The following is a 15,434-nucleotide window of genomic DNA, read 5'->3' as shown; positions in this document are numbered from 1 at the left end:
CCTTGCTGTCCCCAGTCCACCTGGCCGTGCTGCTGCTCCAGTTTCAACTGTTCTGCCTGCAGCTATGGAACCCTGACCTGTTCACCGGACGTGCTACCTGTCCCAGGCCTGCTGTTTTCAACTTTCTAGAGACAGCAGGAGCGGTAGAGATACTCTCAATGATCGGCTATGAAAAGCCAACTGACATTTACTCCTGAGGTGCTGACTTGTTGCATCCTCGACAACTACTGTGATTATTATTATTTGACCATGCTGGTCATTTATGAACATTTGAACATCTTGGCCATGTTCTGTTATAATCTCCACCCGGCACAGCCAGAAGAGGACTGGCCACCCCTCATAGCCTGGTTCCTCTCTAGGTTTTTCCTAGGTGTTGGCCTTTCTAGGGAGTTTTTACTAGCCACCGTGCTTCTACACCTGCATTGCTTGCTGTTTGGGGTTTTAGGCTGGGTTTCTGTACAGCACTTTGATATATCAGCTGATGTAAGAAGGGCTATATAAATACATTTGATTTGATTTTGATTTGATTTGATTTACATAAGGCAGTGTGAAGAAAAGCAGAGAGAGGAGAGAGAATGTGAACAATTAAAAGAACACGAAAGTGGAACTGAAGATGATGAAGAATATGGGTCTTGCGAGAGTCACAAGGACTCCCGAGCGCATGCCGGCGGCCAACAGAACATAAAACAGCAACTGGATCAATCGAGGGAGACATTTAGGCGCCTATCAAACATGGTGGTGCAAAGTGAGGTAGCACCATTACAGGGTGAATTTAAAAACATACAGCCCCGAACGTCACAGAGACTGGAGATGAAACAAACTGAATGGACGAAGACACAGCCAGGTGAAGATGACCGTCCTGTGGGAACTTACCCTCTGGTGATAAAACCCTCTGTTACAGGACAACCGTACTATGATTACAAACCATGGAGTTTTGGGGACTTGGACACAGCAGCGAAACAATTGCCCCGCCTATCTAAAGAGCAGACAGGTGCATTCACACCTTTGAGACTGTTATAGCCTCACACCATCAGCTGTGCCTGGGTGACCTCAGAGCTCTCATGGCTAAGGTCCTGACCCCTGGACAGTGTGACACTGTTTGGAATCAACTACAACTTTGCATACGCCATTGGTGTTTGCCTCTCCTGTGTTGGCGTTTGGAAGGGTAGGGACTTTGTCTGATACCCCTATTAAACACTGTTTACAGATTGAAGCCCTGCTGGAGGCCATGTTGCTTCCAGCTGAGTTAGCTATTCTTAGCTATGCCCACACAGGTAACACTGACAGCGTTAGTTTGGGTAATGCAGCTGCTGCTGATGCTGCTGCTAAGAATGCTACTTCCCGCTGCCATACTCATGCTGTTCTGCTTGCCTCCCTGTGTACGTCTGAAATCACTGATCTGGACCAACACCAGACTGCGGATGCACTTAATCATCCCTCGTGGGAGTCTAGAGATTGCTCTAGCGGCCCTGATGATCTGTGGATCCCTCTCTGGCAAACCAGTTCTGCCTCTACCTCTCGTCTCCTCTGTGTGTCGCCTGGCCCAAGGGGTGGGTCACGCGCCAAGGGGGAAGATGTTAAGACTAATATCTGACACCTGGTTTTGTCCAAATCTGATTGAAAGTTGCAAAACACACATGTTAAATGTACTACATGCATGCATTAGAACACTGGTTACGGTACCCCCCTGAAAGTAGGGAAATTTCCAGCGCTGGCCAGCCCGTTCACCCATTTAGCTATGGAAAGACAGAAAGAGATACTGGTAATAACTGACCGCTTTACCAGGTGGGTCAAAGCATTTCCAACCTTGCACTGTGATGCCAAAACAGTAGCGAAACTTCTGGTAAGGGAAATTATTCCTAGATTTTTTATTCCAGAATTTCTTTCCGCAGACAATGACACCCATTTCACAGGAGATGTGGTTGCACAGGTGGCTGGCCAATTGGGGATAGATCTGAAGTTTATTTGTATCTACCACCCACTCTCATGCTGGAATAAAGGATTTGGAGACAGACGCAGGAATACACAATAGGGGTTTTTAATAAACCCCCCAAAAACACGTATACAAAAACACTGGGATGTACCCAAACAAAAGAGCAAGGGTAAACCTTGTTAAACGATACGGGACGATACCTGTAATACACAATATATAAAACACGCAGCATAACAGCTGCACCAACGCGTACAGTTGATGTCGGAAGTTTATATACACCTTAGCCAAATACATTTAAACTCAGTTTTTCACAATTCTTGACATTTAATCCAAGTAAAAATTCAGTGTTTTGGGTCAGTTAGGATCACTTTATTTTAAGAATGTGAAATGTCAGAATAATAGTATAGAGAATGATTTATTTCAGTTTTTATTTCTTTCATCACATTCCCAGTGGGTCAAATGTTTACATACACTCAATTAGTATTTGGTAGCATTGCCTTTAAATTGTTTAACTTGGGCCAAACGTTTCAAGTAGCCTTCCACAAGCTTCCCACAATACATTGGGTGAATTTTGGCCCATTCCTCCTGACAGAGCTGGTGTAACTGAGTCAGGTTTGGAGGCCTCCTTGCTCGCGCACACATTTTCAGTTCAGCCCACACATTTTCTATAGGATTGAGGTCAGGGCTTTGTGATGGCCACTCCAATACCTTGACTTTGTTGTCCTTAAGCCCTTTTGCCACAACTTTGGAAGTATGCTTGGGGTCATTGTCCATTTGGAAGATCCATTTGTGACCAAGCTTTAACTTCCTGACTGATGTCTTGAGATGTTGCTTCAATATATCCATAGAATTTTCCTACCTCATGATGCCATCTATTTTGTGAAGTGCACCAGTCCCTGCCGTAGCAAAGCACCCTCACAACATAATGCTTCCACCCCAGTGCTTCACGGTTGGGATGGTGATCTTCAGCTTGCAAGCCTCCCCTTTCCCTCCAAACATAATGATGGTCATTATGGCCAAACAGTTCTCTTTTTGTTTCATCAGACCAGAGGACATTTCTCCAAAAAGTACGATCTTTGTCCCCATGTGCAGTTGTTAACCGTAGTCTGGCTTTTATATGGCGGTTTTGGAGTAGTTGCTTCTTCTTTGCTGAGCGGCCTTTCAGGTTATGTTGATATAGGACTCGTTTTACTGTGGATGTACCTGTTTCCTCCAGCATCTTCATAAGGTACTTTGCTGTTGTTCTGGGATTGATTTGCACTTTTCACACCAAATACATTCATCTCTAGGAGACAGAATGCGTCTCCTTCCTGAGCGGTATGACGGCTGCTTGGTCCCATGGTGTTTATACTTGCGTACTATTGTTTGTACAGATGAACATGGTACCTTCAGGCATTTGGAAATTGCTCCCAAGGATGAACCAGACGTGTGGTCCACAATTTGTTTTCTGAGGTCTTGGCTGATTTCTTTTGATTTTCCCATGATGTCAAGCAAAGAGGCACTGAGTTTGAAGGTAGGCCTTGAAATACATCCACACCTTCAATTGACTCAAATTATGTCAATTAGCCTAACAGAAGCTTCTAAAGCCATGACATAATTTTCTGGAATTTTCCAAGCTGTTTAAAGGCACAGTCAACTTAGTGTATGTCAACTGCTGACCCACTAGAATTGTGATACAGTGAATTATAAGTGAAATAATCTGTCTAAACAATTATTGGAAAAATGACTTGTGTCATGCACACAGTAGATTTCCTAACCGACTTGCCAAAAACTATAGTTTGTTAACAAGAAATTTGTGGAGTGGTTGAAAAACGATAATGACTCCAACATAAGTGTATGTAAACTTCTGACTTCAACTGTATATATACAGTACCAGTCAAACGTTTTAGAACATTTACTCATTCAAGGGTTTTTCTTTATTTTTACTATTTTCTACATTGTAGAATAATAGTGAAGACATCAACACTATGAAATAACACATATGGAATCATGTAGTAACCAAAAAAGTCTTAAACAAATCCAAATATATTTTATATTTGAGATTCTTCAAAGTCGCCACCCTTTGCCTTGATGACAGCTTTGCACACTTTTAGCATGATCTCAACCAGCTTCATGAGGTAGCCACCTGGAATGCATTTAAAGGAACAGGCGTGCCTTGTTAAAAGTTCATTTGTGGAATACATTTTCTTGATGCGTTTGAGTCAATCGGTTGTGTTATGACAAAGGAGGGGTGGTAACAAAATATAGCCCTATTTGGTAAAAGACCAGGTCCATATTATGGCAAGAACAGTTCAAATAAGCAAAGAGAAACGACAGTCCATCATTACTTTAAGACATGAAGGTTAGGCAATCTGGAAAAAATCAATAACTTTCAAGGTTTCTTCAAGTGCCGTGACAAAAACCATCAAGCGCTATGATGAAACTGGGTCTCATGAGGACCACCACAGGAAAGGAAGACCCAGAGTTATTTCTGCTGCAGAGGATAAGTTAATTAGAGTTAACTGCACCTCAGATTGCCGCCAAGTCAATGCTTCGCGGAGTTCAAGTAACAGACACATCTCAACATCAACTGTTCAGAGGAGACTGTGTGAATTAGGCCTTCATGGTCGAATTGCTTCAAAGAAACCACTACAAAGAACATCAATAATAAGAAGAGAATTGATTGGGCCAAGAAACACGAGCAAATTACAATAGACCAGTGGAAATCTGTCCTTTGAGATTTTTGGTTCCAACTGCCGTGTCTTTGTGTATGCAGAGTAGGTGAACAGATGATCTCTGCATGTGTGGTCCCACCATTAAGCATGGAGGTGTGATGGTGTTGGGGTACTTTGCTGCTAACAGTGTCAGTGGTTTATTTTGAATTCAAGGCACACTTAACCAGCATGGGTACCACAGCATCGATACGCCATCCCATCTGGTTTACGCTTAGTGGGACTATCATTTGCCAATTGAGCTGGTTTGCGATGAGTTGGACCTCAGATTGAAAGAAAAGCAGCATATGTGGGAACTGCTTCAAGACTGCTGAAAAAGCATTCCAGGTGAAGCTGGTTGAGAGAATGCCAAGAGCGTGGAAAGCTGTCATCAAGGCAAAGCATGGCTACTTTGAAGAATCTCAAATATAAAATATATTTTGATTAAACCTTTTTTGGTTACTACATGATTCTATATGTGTTATTTCATAATTTTGATGTCTTCACTATTATTCTACAATGTAGAAAATAGTACAAATAAAGAAAACCCCTTGAATGTGTAGGTGTGTCCAAACTTTTGACTGGTACTGTATATATATAATTGTTTACATTGAATTTAGCATAATTATTATGGCTTCATATGGCAGGAAAAAGCTGTTTTCGGTGTTAGAAAAATGCAACATTCTCCAACTTCTGGACTGGTGGCCTACCTCCCCTCTGGACCACACCCAAGCCATCCTCACATACTTTATACTTTGTGCCCCCTCAGATTTTTGGGGTGCACGATGTCACTTGGTCAATAGCGATTTAATGTTATTTTTTAATCATCATTGCAAGTATTGGCTAAACAGGAGGAAAACTTCTGGCTATATGACAGCAACTATAAGGATTATATCATCTAAACAAAATGCTAATTGTTCTGTCCCCAATGCAATGTGTTGACTGCATATTGCTTGTGCTACTATGGCAATATCCGTTACAACAGACAGAGAAGGTTGTAGCCGTCACAATATTTTTGGAACGTTAGTTTAAAACGCAGCTGTTCAGAAATATGAGGAAGAGACATAGGATTCATCATCATATCGATCAAATTGGTTGATGGTTCAGAAGAGGGTGAGTAAAGAGATTTCCGAAAGTTTCCAGAGGGGCGGGGGCGAAAACTCCCTTTTTCGTAACATTAGCCTTTTCCCAATGCTAAACTGCCTGAGTAAGACATCTTCAATTATCCATCGTCGTTGGTGTGGCCCATATGCTGCCGTACAGAGGAAAGTACAGGCGCGAGACCAATTGATGCAATTAAATGATCGTTGGAACACCCACTGTAGGACTTTTATTTTGAAAAAGTGCCGGAAACGCTGTATCTCACGTCTTTAAACTCGTGTTTTCGTCACTGTACTGAACGGACTCATCAACAGAGGTAGATTACTTTTTATTTTTTAATATAAACCAACATTATGCCCAAACGTTAATTATTGGCTTTTCATGTAGCTCTTGTTGAAGGGAAGGTCATCTCTTTTTATTTTGAATTCAGCACAAACTATAGGCTACTGTAGTTGCGTGCTTGCACAATTCAACTTTCACCTACTTTCATCTCTTCAAGCTCGTCGACTGCTTGACAACTACAATAAGGAAGAACATAAATTCAGTTTAAACACATCTGTTTCCTCCATCATAGATAAAGCAATGCAATAACTAAGGTAGCCGATTAAATCAAATCAAATGTATTTATATAGCCCTTCGAACATCAGCTGATATCTCAAAGTGCTGTACAGAAACCCAGCCTAAAACCCCAAACAAGCAATGCAGGTGTTGAAGCACGTTGGCCAGGAAAAACTCCCTAGAAAGGCCAGAACTTAGGAAGAACCCTAGAGAGGAACCAGGCTATGAGGGGTAGGGCCCAGAGTTTTAAAACTCAACTCCTGGATTTATGATGGAGTTGAGCGGTGCCTAGTGTTTTTATCAAAAACTCCTGATTTCAGCACTCAAAGAATAGGCTGCAATTACACAAGTCACCGCTCAACTCCATCGTAAATCGTGGAGTTGAGTGTAGTCTGCTATTACTAAGGGAGCTTGTAAGTAAGACGTTCAGTTGTGTTTTTGCACCCTGAATATGTGAGCCTACTGTATGTGTGTGCATTGAGAAATATTCTTTCTTTCCAGGTAATGCTGCGGTGTCTTGTTAGCAGGTGCCTTTTGACCAATCCCGTCGCAGGTCAGACAAGAAAGATGTCAGGAGGCAGTCTTGCTGGGTCTCAAATCAGTCTTTCAGGGAAGGTTGCCATAGTCACTGCCTCCACAGATGGGTAAGTAATGGCTGTACCAGCTGTTTTGCTGGGGTTATATTTCATTTGTTTATAGTGAATTGCTCTCCTGCTCTATGTTCCTTATAGTGATTTCTGACCACTTGACCTGACCTGGAAATTATATCTGGACAATTAGTTAGCCTATATTGTGTAACTAGGGTCTCTAAGGTATATCTACAGTATAGGGCCCAGAGATTTCCCTGGTTAGGTCATCCTGGCAGAAAAACTCTGGGCCCTACAGTATGTCATGCAAAATATACATATTTCTCCTACTGACTGGGACTTGTGGCATCTCTTCCAGAATCGGTTTGGCTGCAGCCCAGGCTCTGGGGCAGAGAGGGGCTCACGTCGTGGTGAGTAGCAGACGGCAGTCAAACGTCGACAAGGCCGTGGCACTACTGCAGAGTGAGAAGATACAAGTGACCGGGACGACTTGCAACGTTGGGAATAGTGAAGACAGAGCTAGACTTGTTAACATGGTAAAGAAAACCTCCATACAGTTTGGTCCCATTCTAACAGTTGCATCCAGAGTAAACATCAATTGATAATTCTGGCTTGGCCTTATACAGGTTGATTTAATACATGATCACAGGCATCAGTCATAAGCCCAAACTGAATTTCAGTGTTATTATTTTCTGTTTTGATGTTTAGACAGTGGAACAGTGTGGTGGTGTGGACATCTTCGTTTCGAACGCTGCAGTCAACCCTTTCTTTGGGAACATTATGGACTCGACCGAAGCAGTCTGGGATAAGGTGTGTGCCTGGCATCAATATTATCTAGGTCAGTGTTTTTTCATCTAGTTCCTGGCTCACGTCGTGGTGAGTAGCAGGCGCCAGTCAAACGTCGACAAGGCCGTGGCACTACTGCAGAGTTGATGATTTGAACCAGGTTTGTAGTGCTAAGGCGAACACGAAAATGTGAACCCCTTTGTGTCCCCAGGACCAGGATTAAGAAGCACTCATTTAAATAACCAAACACAAAATGCATCAAGTAACTATACATTTAGGAAGATATAGTTTCACTTAGTCTGAGAAGGATGATAGCAAATGAGAAAAGTGGTATTTGTCCAAAAAAAAGAGTGTTGCGATATCAGCTGATTTTTATATTGTGCACTTCACACAGATCCTGGATGTGAATGTAAAGTCGGCCTTTCTTATGACCCAACTGGTGGTGCCGCATATGGAGAAGAGGGGGTAAGAGAGAGAACGAGGAATAGAAAGTTAGGAAAGTGTTTTGTGAGCTATAACATATCTGTTTTCCAGGGGTGGGAGTGTTGTGTTTGTGTCCTCTGTCGCTGGGTACCAGCCTATGCAGGTAAGTTCTTCTGATGTGACCTCTAAATTCCTCTTGGTTTGATCATTAGATCAATTTGCATTGTTATGGAGAATTCTTACTTTCTTTGACCTCCCCACCACCAGGCACTGGGCCCTTACAGCGTGAGTAAGACAGCTCTGTTGGGACTAACCAGAGCCCTGGCCCCTGAACTGGCCCAGAGCCACATCCGGGTCAACTGTGTGGCCCCTGGTGTCATTAAGACCCTCTTCAGCCAAGCAGTGAGGACCCCCTCCCTTTCTAATTCTGTCATCTTTACCTGTGTACCCTTTTCACTTCACCTACCCTCCTTACCCTCACTGCTCTTCCTGTCACACCTTTATCCTTTGTTTCCCTCTGTAATTCATACAGAGAAGGGAGTTTTGACAATTCTGTGTTCTCAGTTGTGGCAGGACGAAGACGTTGTGGACGAGTTCAAGAAGCAGCTTAGCATTAAAAGGTTGCCTTCAACTTCATACTTGGTTGTATCATTTAGGGTACATTCTTACCCTCGAGTGTTATTGTTTTTGTAATGTGTGGCCACAAGTGCCTCATTGTGACTGAATTGGTAGAAGTTGTGTGACATGGTCTGTGTTTGATTATTGATTTATTTTAGTGGCGGACACCATGAAGTAATCTGACACTATTCATCAAGTACAAAATGAAATGCATAATCGTAGCATGTACAACTACCACCTTGTCACATAAGGTTATTTCATACAACAAAAAATACATCCATTCTTGTAATATTCTCCCAGGTTTGGAAAGCCAGAGGAGATCGGTGGAGTAATCGCCTTCCTGTGCTCTAAGGACGCGTCTTACATCACTGGAGAGACAATCACTGTGACTGGAGGGATGAGCTGCAGACTGTGAGGCTGATTGACTGGAAAGTGTTAATAGAATCTGGCAACACTGTGACACTCAACGGAAACAATGCTTTTGTAATATAATGGACTGTAAGACAGGAAGATTCACTATACATTTCAGTCATTTCTTTCTCTCAAAATCAAATGACACGAAGCCAGGAAGCGATGGGGAAGTGGACAGTCGCCACCACTGATATTCTTTCTGGGTATGTTTTCCAGTGGGCACTATACAGTGCAGTCAGTTAACAAATAAACGGCATGTTTTTTTGCTAAGCTTTTAAAGCTCCGTCACAGCACATTAAGCATTTGAGCTCACAAGCAGCGTCCAAACTCAGGCCAGTTTATACCTACATTTCCTTAATAAAAAGGACTACACTGCTATTCATGTTTTGGATTATTGTACTTCATTAATAGAACTACATGGTAATTAGTGAAACCAAGAGAAGTGTATATAAAAGACAGCCAAAACAGTTTAATACTTTGTAGTTTACACAGTAATAAAAAGACATTGAATGTGAAAAAGGTATTACTTTACTACTTGGCAGATGCTTAATTTACATTTAATTCATGACAATCTTTAATGACATAGCTTAAACAGTTATTAGAATACAGTTATGAAAAGTCTGACAAGATACAAAAGTACACATTAAAACCCCACTCATTTACAGAGAATTGACAATACATTAAAAATATTTTCTCCAAGTTGTTATCACAACCAGGCATCAGAATCTGAAGATATTGAGCTGAAATAATCAGTTGAACTCTTGACAATTACTTAAATTGTCAGCCAATATGAGAAAGCTCTTGCCTCAGTTATCGCAGCCATCAACGTCTGAAGATATAAGTATGACCCCTAAAAGAAAATGTGTTGGGACATCTGAACTCTTGACAATGACAGCACACAGGCTGTAAGTATTGGTGACATAGGTTAATCCTCTTGATTTCAAAATAAAAGTCACAGGTTTTTAAATAATGCTTATTGCAAAGTGATTCAGATACAAAGAATCCTAAAACTGCCAATCATTCACTTTTACAACCATGGTTGTGTTCAGTTGGCCAAACTGTAGAAAAATGTTTTTGCAGTAAGAAACATGTTCCTATTGGAAAAGTTCAGATGGTACCCTTCCTGTTTCAAAATTCATATTTTGCTCCCCGTGGATGGTGAAAGGATTTTGCCGTACGTCTGTGAATTATTGAGTGTGTCATCTGTGTCCGTTGCCGGGAAACAGCAGGTCGGGCCAGGCTGGGCTTCCAGAACTCCCTGAGGGTGGGTACATAGGTGTCGTGCTTGGTCCTATAGTAGCGCTTCCTAAACAGCTAGAAAAGACAGAGCACATTAGAAAGACAAGGTAGTAGTCCATTTTATTATCCCACAATGTGAAATTTGTTTGTGGTCATTTTAAAAAGACATGATAGCAGCAGTAGGGTCTCAGTAAGGAGGAAACATTTTGAAACAGAAATAGAACCTTTACTTTTTTTTTGTGGTCTTCTGATGCAAAATGTTTTGTTACGATGTAACCTACTGAACATGAGGGGGGAACTCTAAAGGTGCATCTCGATATTCTAAAGTAACTTCAACAGGATCAATTCTTACCCTGCCTTTGAAATTCTTTGTCGCCTCATCCTCTGAATCTCCTATGACGTCATCATTGTCATTGGTTACTGGTGAGGTCAGTATTTCTAGATGGAAAAACATAACAAATCTAAGAGTGTTACTAGGTTACCATTGCACTGTAAACTAATTCATAAACAGTACAATGAGTTCATTCTCACAGAAATGATCAAACATTTATTATATTTTAGGGGGTGGGGAGATTACCTGTGCTTCTCATTTGAGGCAGAGGAACAATGGAGGGAGAGCTAACTGAAGGAAGCAAACAGTTCCTGAAAATGGGAGGTGTAACAATGAGTAAATGTCATACATTTCTGTTCGTATTGATAATCTTTTTACAATATAAATCGTTATGGCTCTAGTTTTAAGTATTAGTACTAGTAGTATTTTACTAGTTTAGTTGCCAGATCTGTTTGTGCTTTAATCAATTCCACAATTGTTGGTCGTCATTCCATGTATGAAATGACAATGAACAACAGCGGAGTTGGCTAAAGAAACCACAGCCAGATCTGGCAACCAGGCTAGCATAAAAAAAAGTAGTCTTGGTTGTTTAATTAATCAGCACCAGACTCTCTCTTACTCTTTGTCAGCTGATGCTGGAAGCACCACATCTAGGGTCAACGAGCTGTCATTCAACTTCCGTTGCTGGGTCGAAGGAAGCCGACGCACAGTTATCGTCAGCCTCTTGTTCTGTCCCCATGGAGATCTACCTGCTGTTGGTGTCTCGTTGCTGCAGGAAGGACTGTGAGGTTGTGACCTCACATGTGCAATGATGTCTGTGGAAGTCAGTCGGGGGATGAGCACTCTGGGTTGGTTAAGCCGACAGGATGTGATGGAAGAGCAGAGGTGCTTGTCTTCCGGAACCTTGAGGCCTGCAATCGCCAACTGATCCAAACAGTCCCTTCGAAGGTCCCTCTCAGTCTCTTCATCTGTATCGCTCGTCAAATCCTTCTCTTCCCTCGTCCTCTTCTTCCTCCTCCCTCTTCTCACGACTATCACCTCCTCGTCCTCTTCAGATTCCACCTCAGTATATTTTGACTTTGCCGTTGACTCTGCTTTCTTCTCCACTTCTCTTGAATCCGATTGGAAAGTAACGTCTTCCTTGCAAGTTCTTGGCCTGTTATTGGCTGAAGCCATGACTGGCAGGTCTTCGTTGCAAATCCCACCTATCACAGGCGTGATGGGCAATGACCTGTTTTGTGTCTGTCTGTGATTGGTCAATGGGGTTAAAGACTGAGGGTTTGGGGTGGAAACAAAGGCAGGCTTAGATCCTGATTGTTCGCTTTGCTGAGCTCTTCCAGAGGGAGGGAGAGATAGGGATGAGAGGATGGAGTCGCCCATACATGGAGGAAGAGAAGCTGAAAGAAGATAACAGACTGATGAGGTTAGCTGATACATTAAACACCTAACCAGGTGTTGTGAGATATGGCTGGTGACGCCAACGTAGTCGGCCTGGAACGCGCCCTATGTAGACCCACCTGCCAAATCCAGGTGACCCAGGCAGATCTGGTGCTGGAGCAGGGTCCTCAGGAGCTGTGGTTGGGAGGCAGCCTTCGCACACTCCTCTAGGACAGGAGGGGCAGCAGTGAGCCAGGACACCGTCTGAGCCAGGTTAGGCACGGGGAGAAGTTGGTTCAGTCTGAGCAGGAACTCCCACAGTAGTTTCTCCAGTTCCTGGTCAAATTGAGGGCCATACTCTGAAGGAAACTCCTCCTGAAGGGAAGACGAGAGAAGAGTGAGGTGGGGGGAGAGAAAGGGACAAACAAGAGAGAGCGTGAGAAAAAAATAGGGGAAGAGAACGAGGGAGACAAACAAAGAGAGCGAGAAGGGGGGGGGGGGGCAGTTCCTAATTTGATGGTCTCTCAATAAAAGCTGTTCATTTAAACATTGATACATTGCATCTGGGAGGAGGCAGTTTCACCATGTAGAACAGTGCTCTCTCTGTGGGGTCTCTCAGGAGGACTTCCACCAGGCCATGCAAGTTGGTGACTGCGGTCTCAATCTTCACATCCTTCTTCTGCAACATAGGCATGCAAAAACATAACTTACAGCAAACATACTGTATTTCTCACAAAATGATTGGGGAAAATGTGTTAAAAAGGTGATAAAGGCCCATTCAAATACCACACTTGTGGTACAGAGAATTGCTGACTTAGAGGGGTCAGTATTTGACTGTCACTCACCAGTGCAGAGGAAGGAGTGAGGGCACGGATCCTGTCCAGCTGGGGAAGGATAACCGCTGGATCTGGTGGGTCCAGGCCATGACACACTTCTAAGATCAGCTATAAACAACCAGAGCCGTTAAAATTAGGGACTAAACAGAGATAGACAACAGCTCATACAGTGGAAGCACATACTGTATACATACAAGGTTGTATTCATTAGGACACACCATAGTAAAAGAAAACAAAATTGAGTCTTATTGGACAAGTTGAGATAGTCCCACCATGTTTGTTTGTTTTCTCCTGTTAGGTGCCAAATTAATACAACCCTTTTTCACTACAACATAACTGTCCCAAAAGTCTCACCCACCCGTGCTCTCAGCCCCAGAGCCAGCTTGGCCTGGTGTCTAGATGTGAGCAAGCCAGGGACTGTCTCACAGGTTGACGTCACAAACTCCTCCAGCGTCCCATAATGCATAACATCGCGTTCCTTTATCACCTTCCACATGGCGGCAGAGACCAGCCGGAGAGGAGGGGCTAGGAGGCGTAAGGAAGATAAGGGGAGGGAGATGTCTGAGGGGGAAAGAGAGGAATGAGTGGCTGTTCTTTAAGTAATTCCTTGATTACTGAGCAGAACTTCTTATTTTAGTTCAAATGTGTTTGATATGATATCAATGGCTCATTGTTACAATTGTTTATTGGAATTACAATTCTACTCAAAAACAACATATTACTGACAACTTCCTACCAGAGTAACCACACAAATATTAATACAAACAATATTTGGCAAAATGATACAAATGTAAGTAGTTGTTAGTAACCATTTACTACAGGCCCTTAGCCAAGCTAACGTTAATGGTTGATGACACCAGAATGTATTGACTGGGTTGTAAAACTGTCTGGCAACTGTCAATGTCACGGATTTTACACTGACTAGCGTTCTTGTTTTACGAGACTAATTACTACTGGTATAAAAGATGGTTGAACAAGCTAGTATGGCAACCACCGCAGGGTTTGGATTGTTCTGAACTGATTAAAGTAATTTAGCCAGCCACGGCAGTTAGTTATGCCATGTCTTTACGATCAATGGTTGCTAACTATTGCTACTAGTTCACTAGTGTCAATGCAAAGAGAAAAGTTAGAAACCAAATATAATCAAAGGTAATTACCCATTTCAGATAACTTCTTAGTTGCCATATCGTCCAGTCCGAATGTAGGCAAAGTTAACTGATTTCTATAGCTGGGATAGTTAACGTTGTATGCTAACTAACAAAATTCTGAGATTGCTGGATATTGTTAACGACGAGGTTACAATAGTGACTAACTTAGCTATACAAACTGAAAATATGCAACTCTTGAAGTTCTGTGTCTACTACACTGACTTTGAAAGTTTGGACATTTTAAGAAGAAAAACAATCTGTGTTCTTTTATATCTCAATCACCATGTCTTCTCCCGCCTTGTCCAGGATACTTTCCTTTCAGGATGTGACGTAATGTGATGGCTCTCGCAGTAGTAATGCTGCGTTCAAAAAAAAAAAATAAAGACATTTCAAACGTCATATGTCTGTATACAGTGTTGTAATTATGTGCAAATAATTAAAGTGCAAAAGGGAAAATAAATAAACATAAATATAGTTTGTATTTACAATGGTGTTTGTTCTTTAACTGTGATTGCACATTGTGGTATTTCACCCAATATATATGGGAGTTTATCAAAATTTGAATTTCTTTCAAATTCTTTGTGGGTCTGTAAAATCTGAGGGAAATATTTGTCTCTAATTTGGTCATATATTTGGCAGGAGGTTAGGAAGTGCAGCTCAGTTTCCACCTCATTTTGTGGGCAGTGTGCACATAGCCTGTCTTGTCTTCTCTTCAGATAACTTCTTAGTTGCCATATCGTCCCGTCCGAATTTAGGTAACGTTAGCAAGATTTCTATACTTAGCTAGGATAGCTAAGCAAGGCTATACTCACTGAGTCTGTACATAGTCAAAGATTTCCCTAATTTTTGGTCAGTCACAGTGGTCAGGTATTCTGCCACTGTGTATGTTTAGGGCCAAATAGCATTCTAGTTTGCACTGTTTTTTTGTTGTAAATTCTTTCCAATGTGTCAAGTAATTATCTTTCTGTTTTCTCATGATTTGGTTGGGTCTAATTGTGTTGCTGTCCTGGGGCTCTGTGGGGTCTGTTTGTGTTTGTGAACAGAGCCCCAGGACCAGCTTGCTTAGGGGACCCTTCTCCAGGTTCATCTGTCTGTAGGTGATAGCTTTGTTATGGAAGGTTTGGTTATCGCTTAATTTTAGGTGGTTGTAGAATTTAACGTCTGCCTAATTCTGCTCTTCATGCATTATTTGGTGTTTTACGTTGTACACCGAGGGTATTTTTGCAGAATTCTGCATGCAGAGTCTCAATTTGGTGTCTGTCCCATTTTGTGAATTATTGGTTGGTGAGCAGACCCCAGACCTCATAACCACAAAGCGCAATGGGTTCTATAACTGATTCAAGTATTTTTAGCCAGATCCTAATTGGTATGTCAAATTTAGTTTTTTAATGCATAG

General features: G+C 42.1%; 2 protein-coding genes across 3 annotated transcripts; one reads left to right on the top strand and one right to left on the bottom strand.

The window, feature by feature from the left end:
- Positions 1-5,901: 5,901 nt before the first annotated feature.
- LOC115133438 (dehydrogenase/reductase SDR family member 4-like) lies at positions 5,902-9,212 on the top strand. The gene is made up of 9 exons (XM_029666657.2): positions 5,902-6,040; positions 6,784-6,926; positions 7,228-7,405; positions 7,578-7,679; positions 8,050-8,120; positions 8,190-8,241; positions 8,346-8,480; positions 8,643-8,698; positions 8,997-9,212. Exons 2-9 carry the CDS (start codon positions 6,787-6,789, stop codon positions 9,109-9,111), a joined length of 849 nt encoding a protein of 282 aa, XP_029522517.2. The 5' UTR covers positions 5,902-6,040; positions 6,784-6,786; the 3' UTR covers positions 9,112-9,212.
- Positions 9,213-9,556: 344 nt separating this feature from the next.
- tinf2 (TERF1 (TRF1)-interacting nuclear factor 2) lies at positions 9,557-14,367 on the bottom strand. 2 transcript variants are annotated; one of them, XM_029666655.2, is made up of 9 exons: positions 14,048-14,367; positions 13,249-13,451; positions 12,900-12,998; positions 12,638-12,733; positions 12,195-12,429; positions 11,297-12,074; positions 10,924-10,988; positions 10,699-10,784; positions 9,557-10,421 (listed from the first exon to the last, which is right to left on the bottom strand). In XM_029666655.2, exons 1-9 carry the CDS (start codon positions 14,073-14,075, stop codon positions 10,236-10,238), a joined length of 1,776 nt encoding a protein of 591 aa, XP_029522515.2. In that variant the 5' UTR covers positions 14,076-14,367; the 3' UTR covers positions 9,557-10,235. The 2 variants fall into 2 exon arrangements, with proteins under 2 accessions (XP_029522515.2, XP_029522516.2); XM_029666656.2 differs by having other exon boundaries at positions 10,306-10,413.
- Positions 14,368-15,434: the final 1,067 nt, after the last annotated feature.

This window comes from Oncorhynchus nerka, linkage group LG8 (genome assembly GCF_034236695.1).
Source record: "Oncorhynchus nerka isolate Pitt River linkage group LG8, Oner_Uvic_2.0, whole genome shotgun sequence".
NCBI lineage: Eukaryota > Metazoa > Chordata > Actinopteri > Salmoniformes > Salmonidae > Oncorhynchus > Oncorhynchus nerka.
This window is presented reverse-complemented; position numbering and strand designations above follow the sequence as displayed.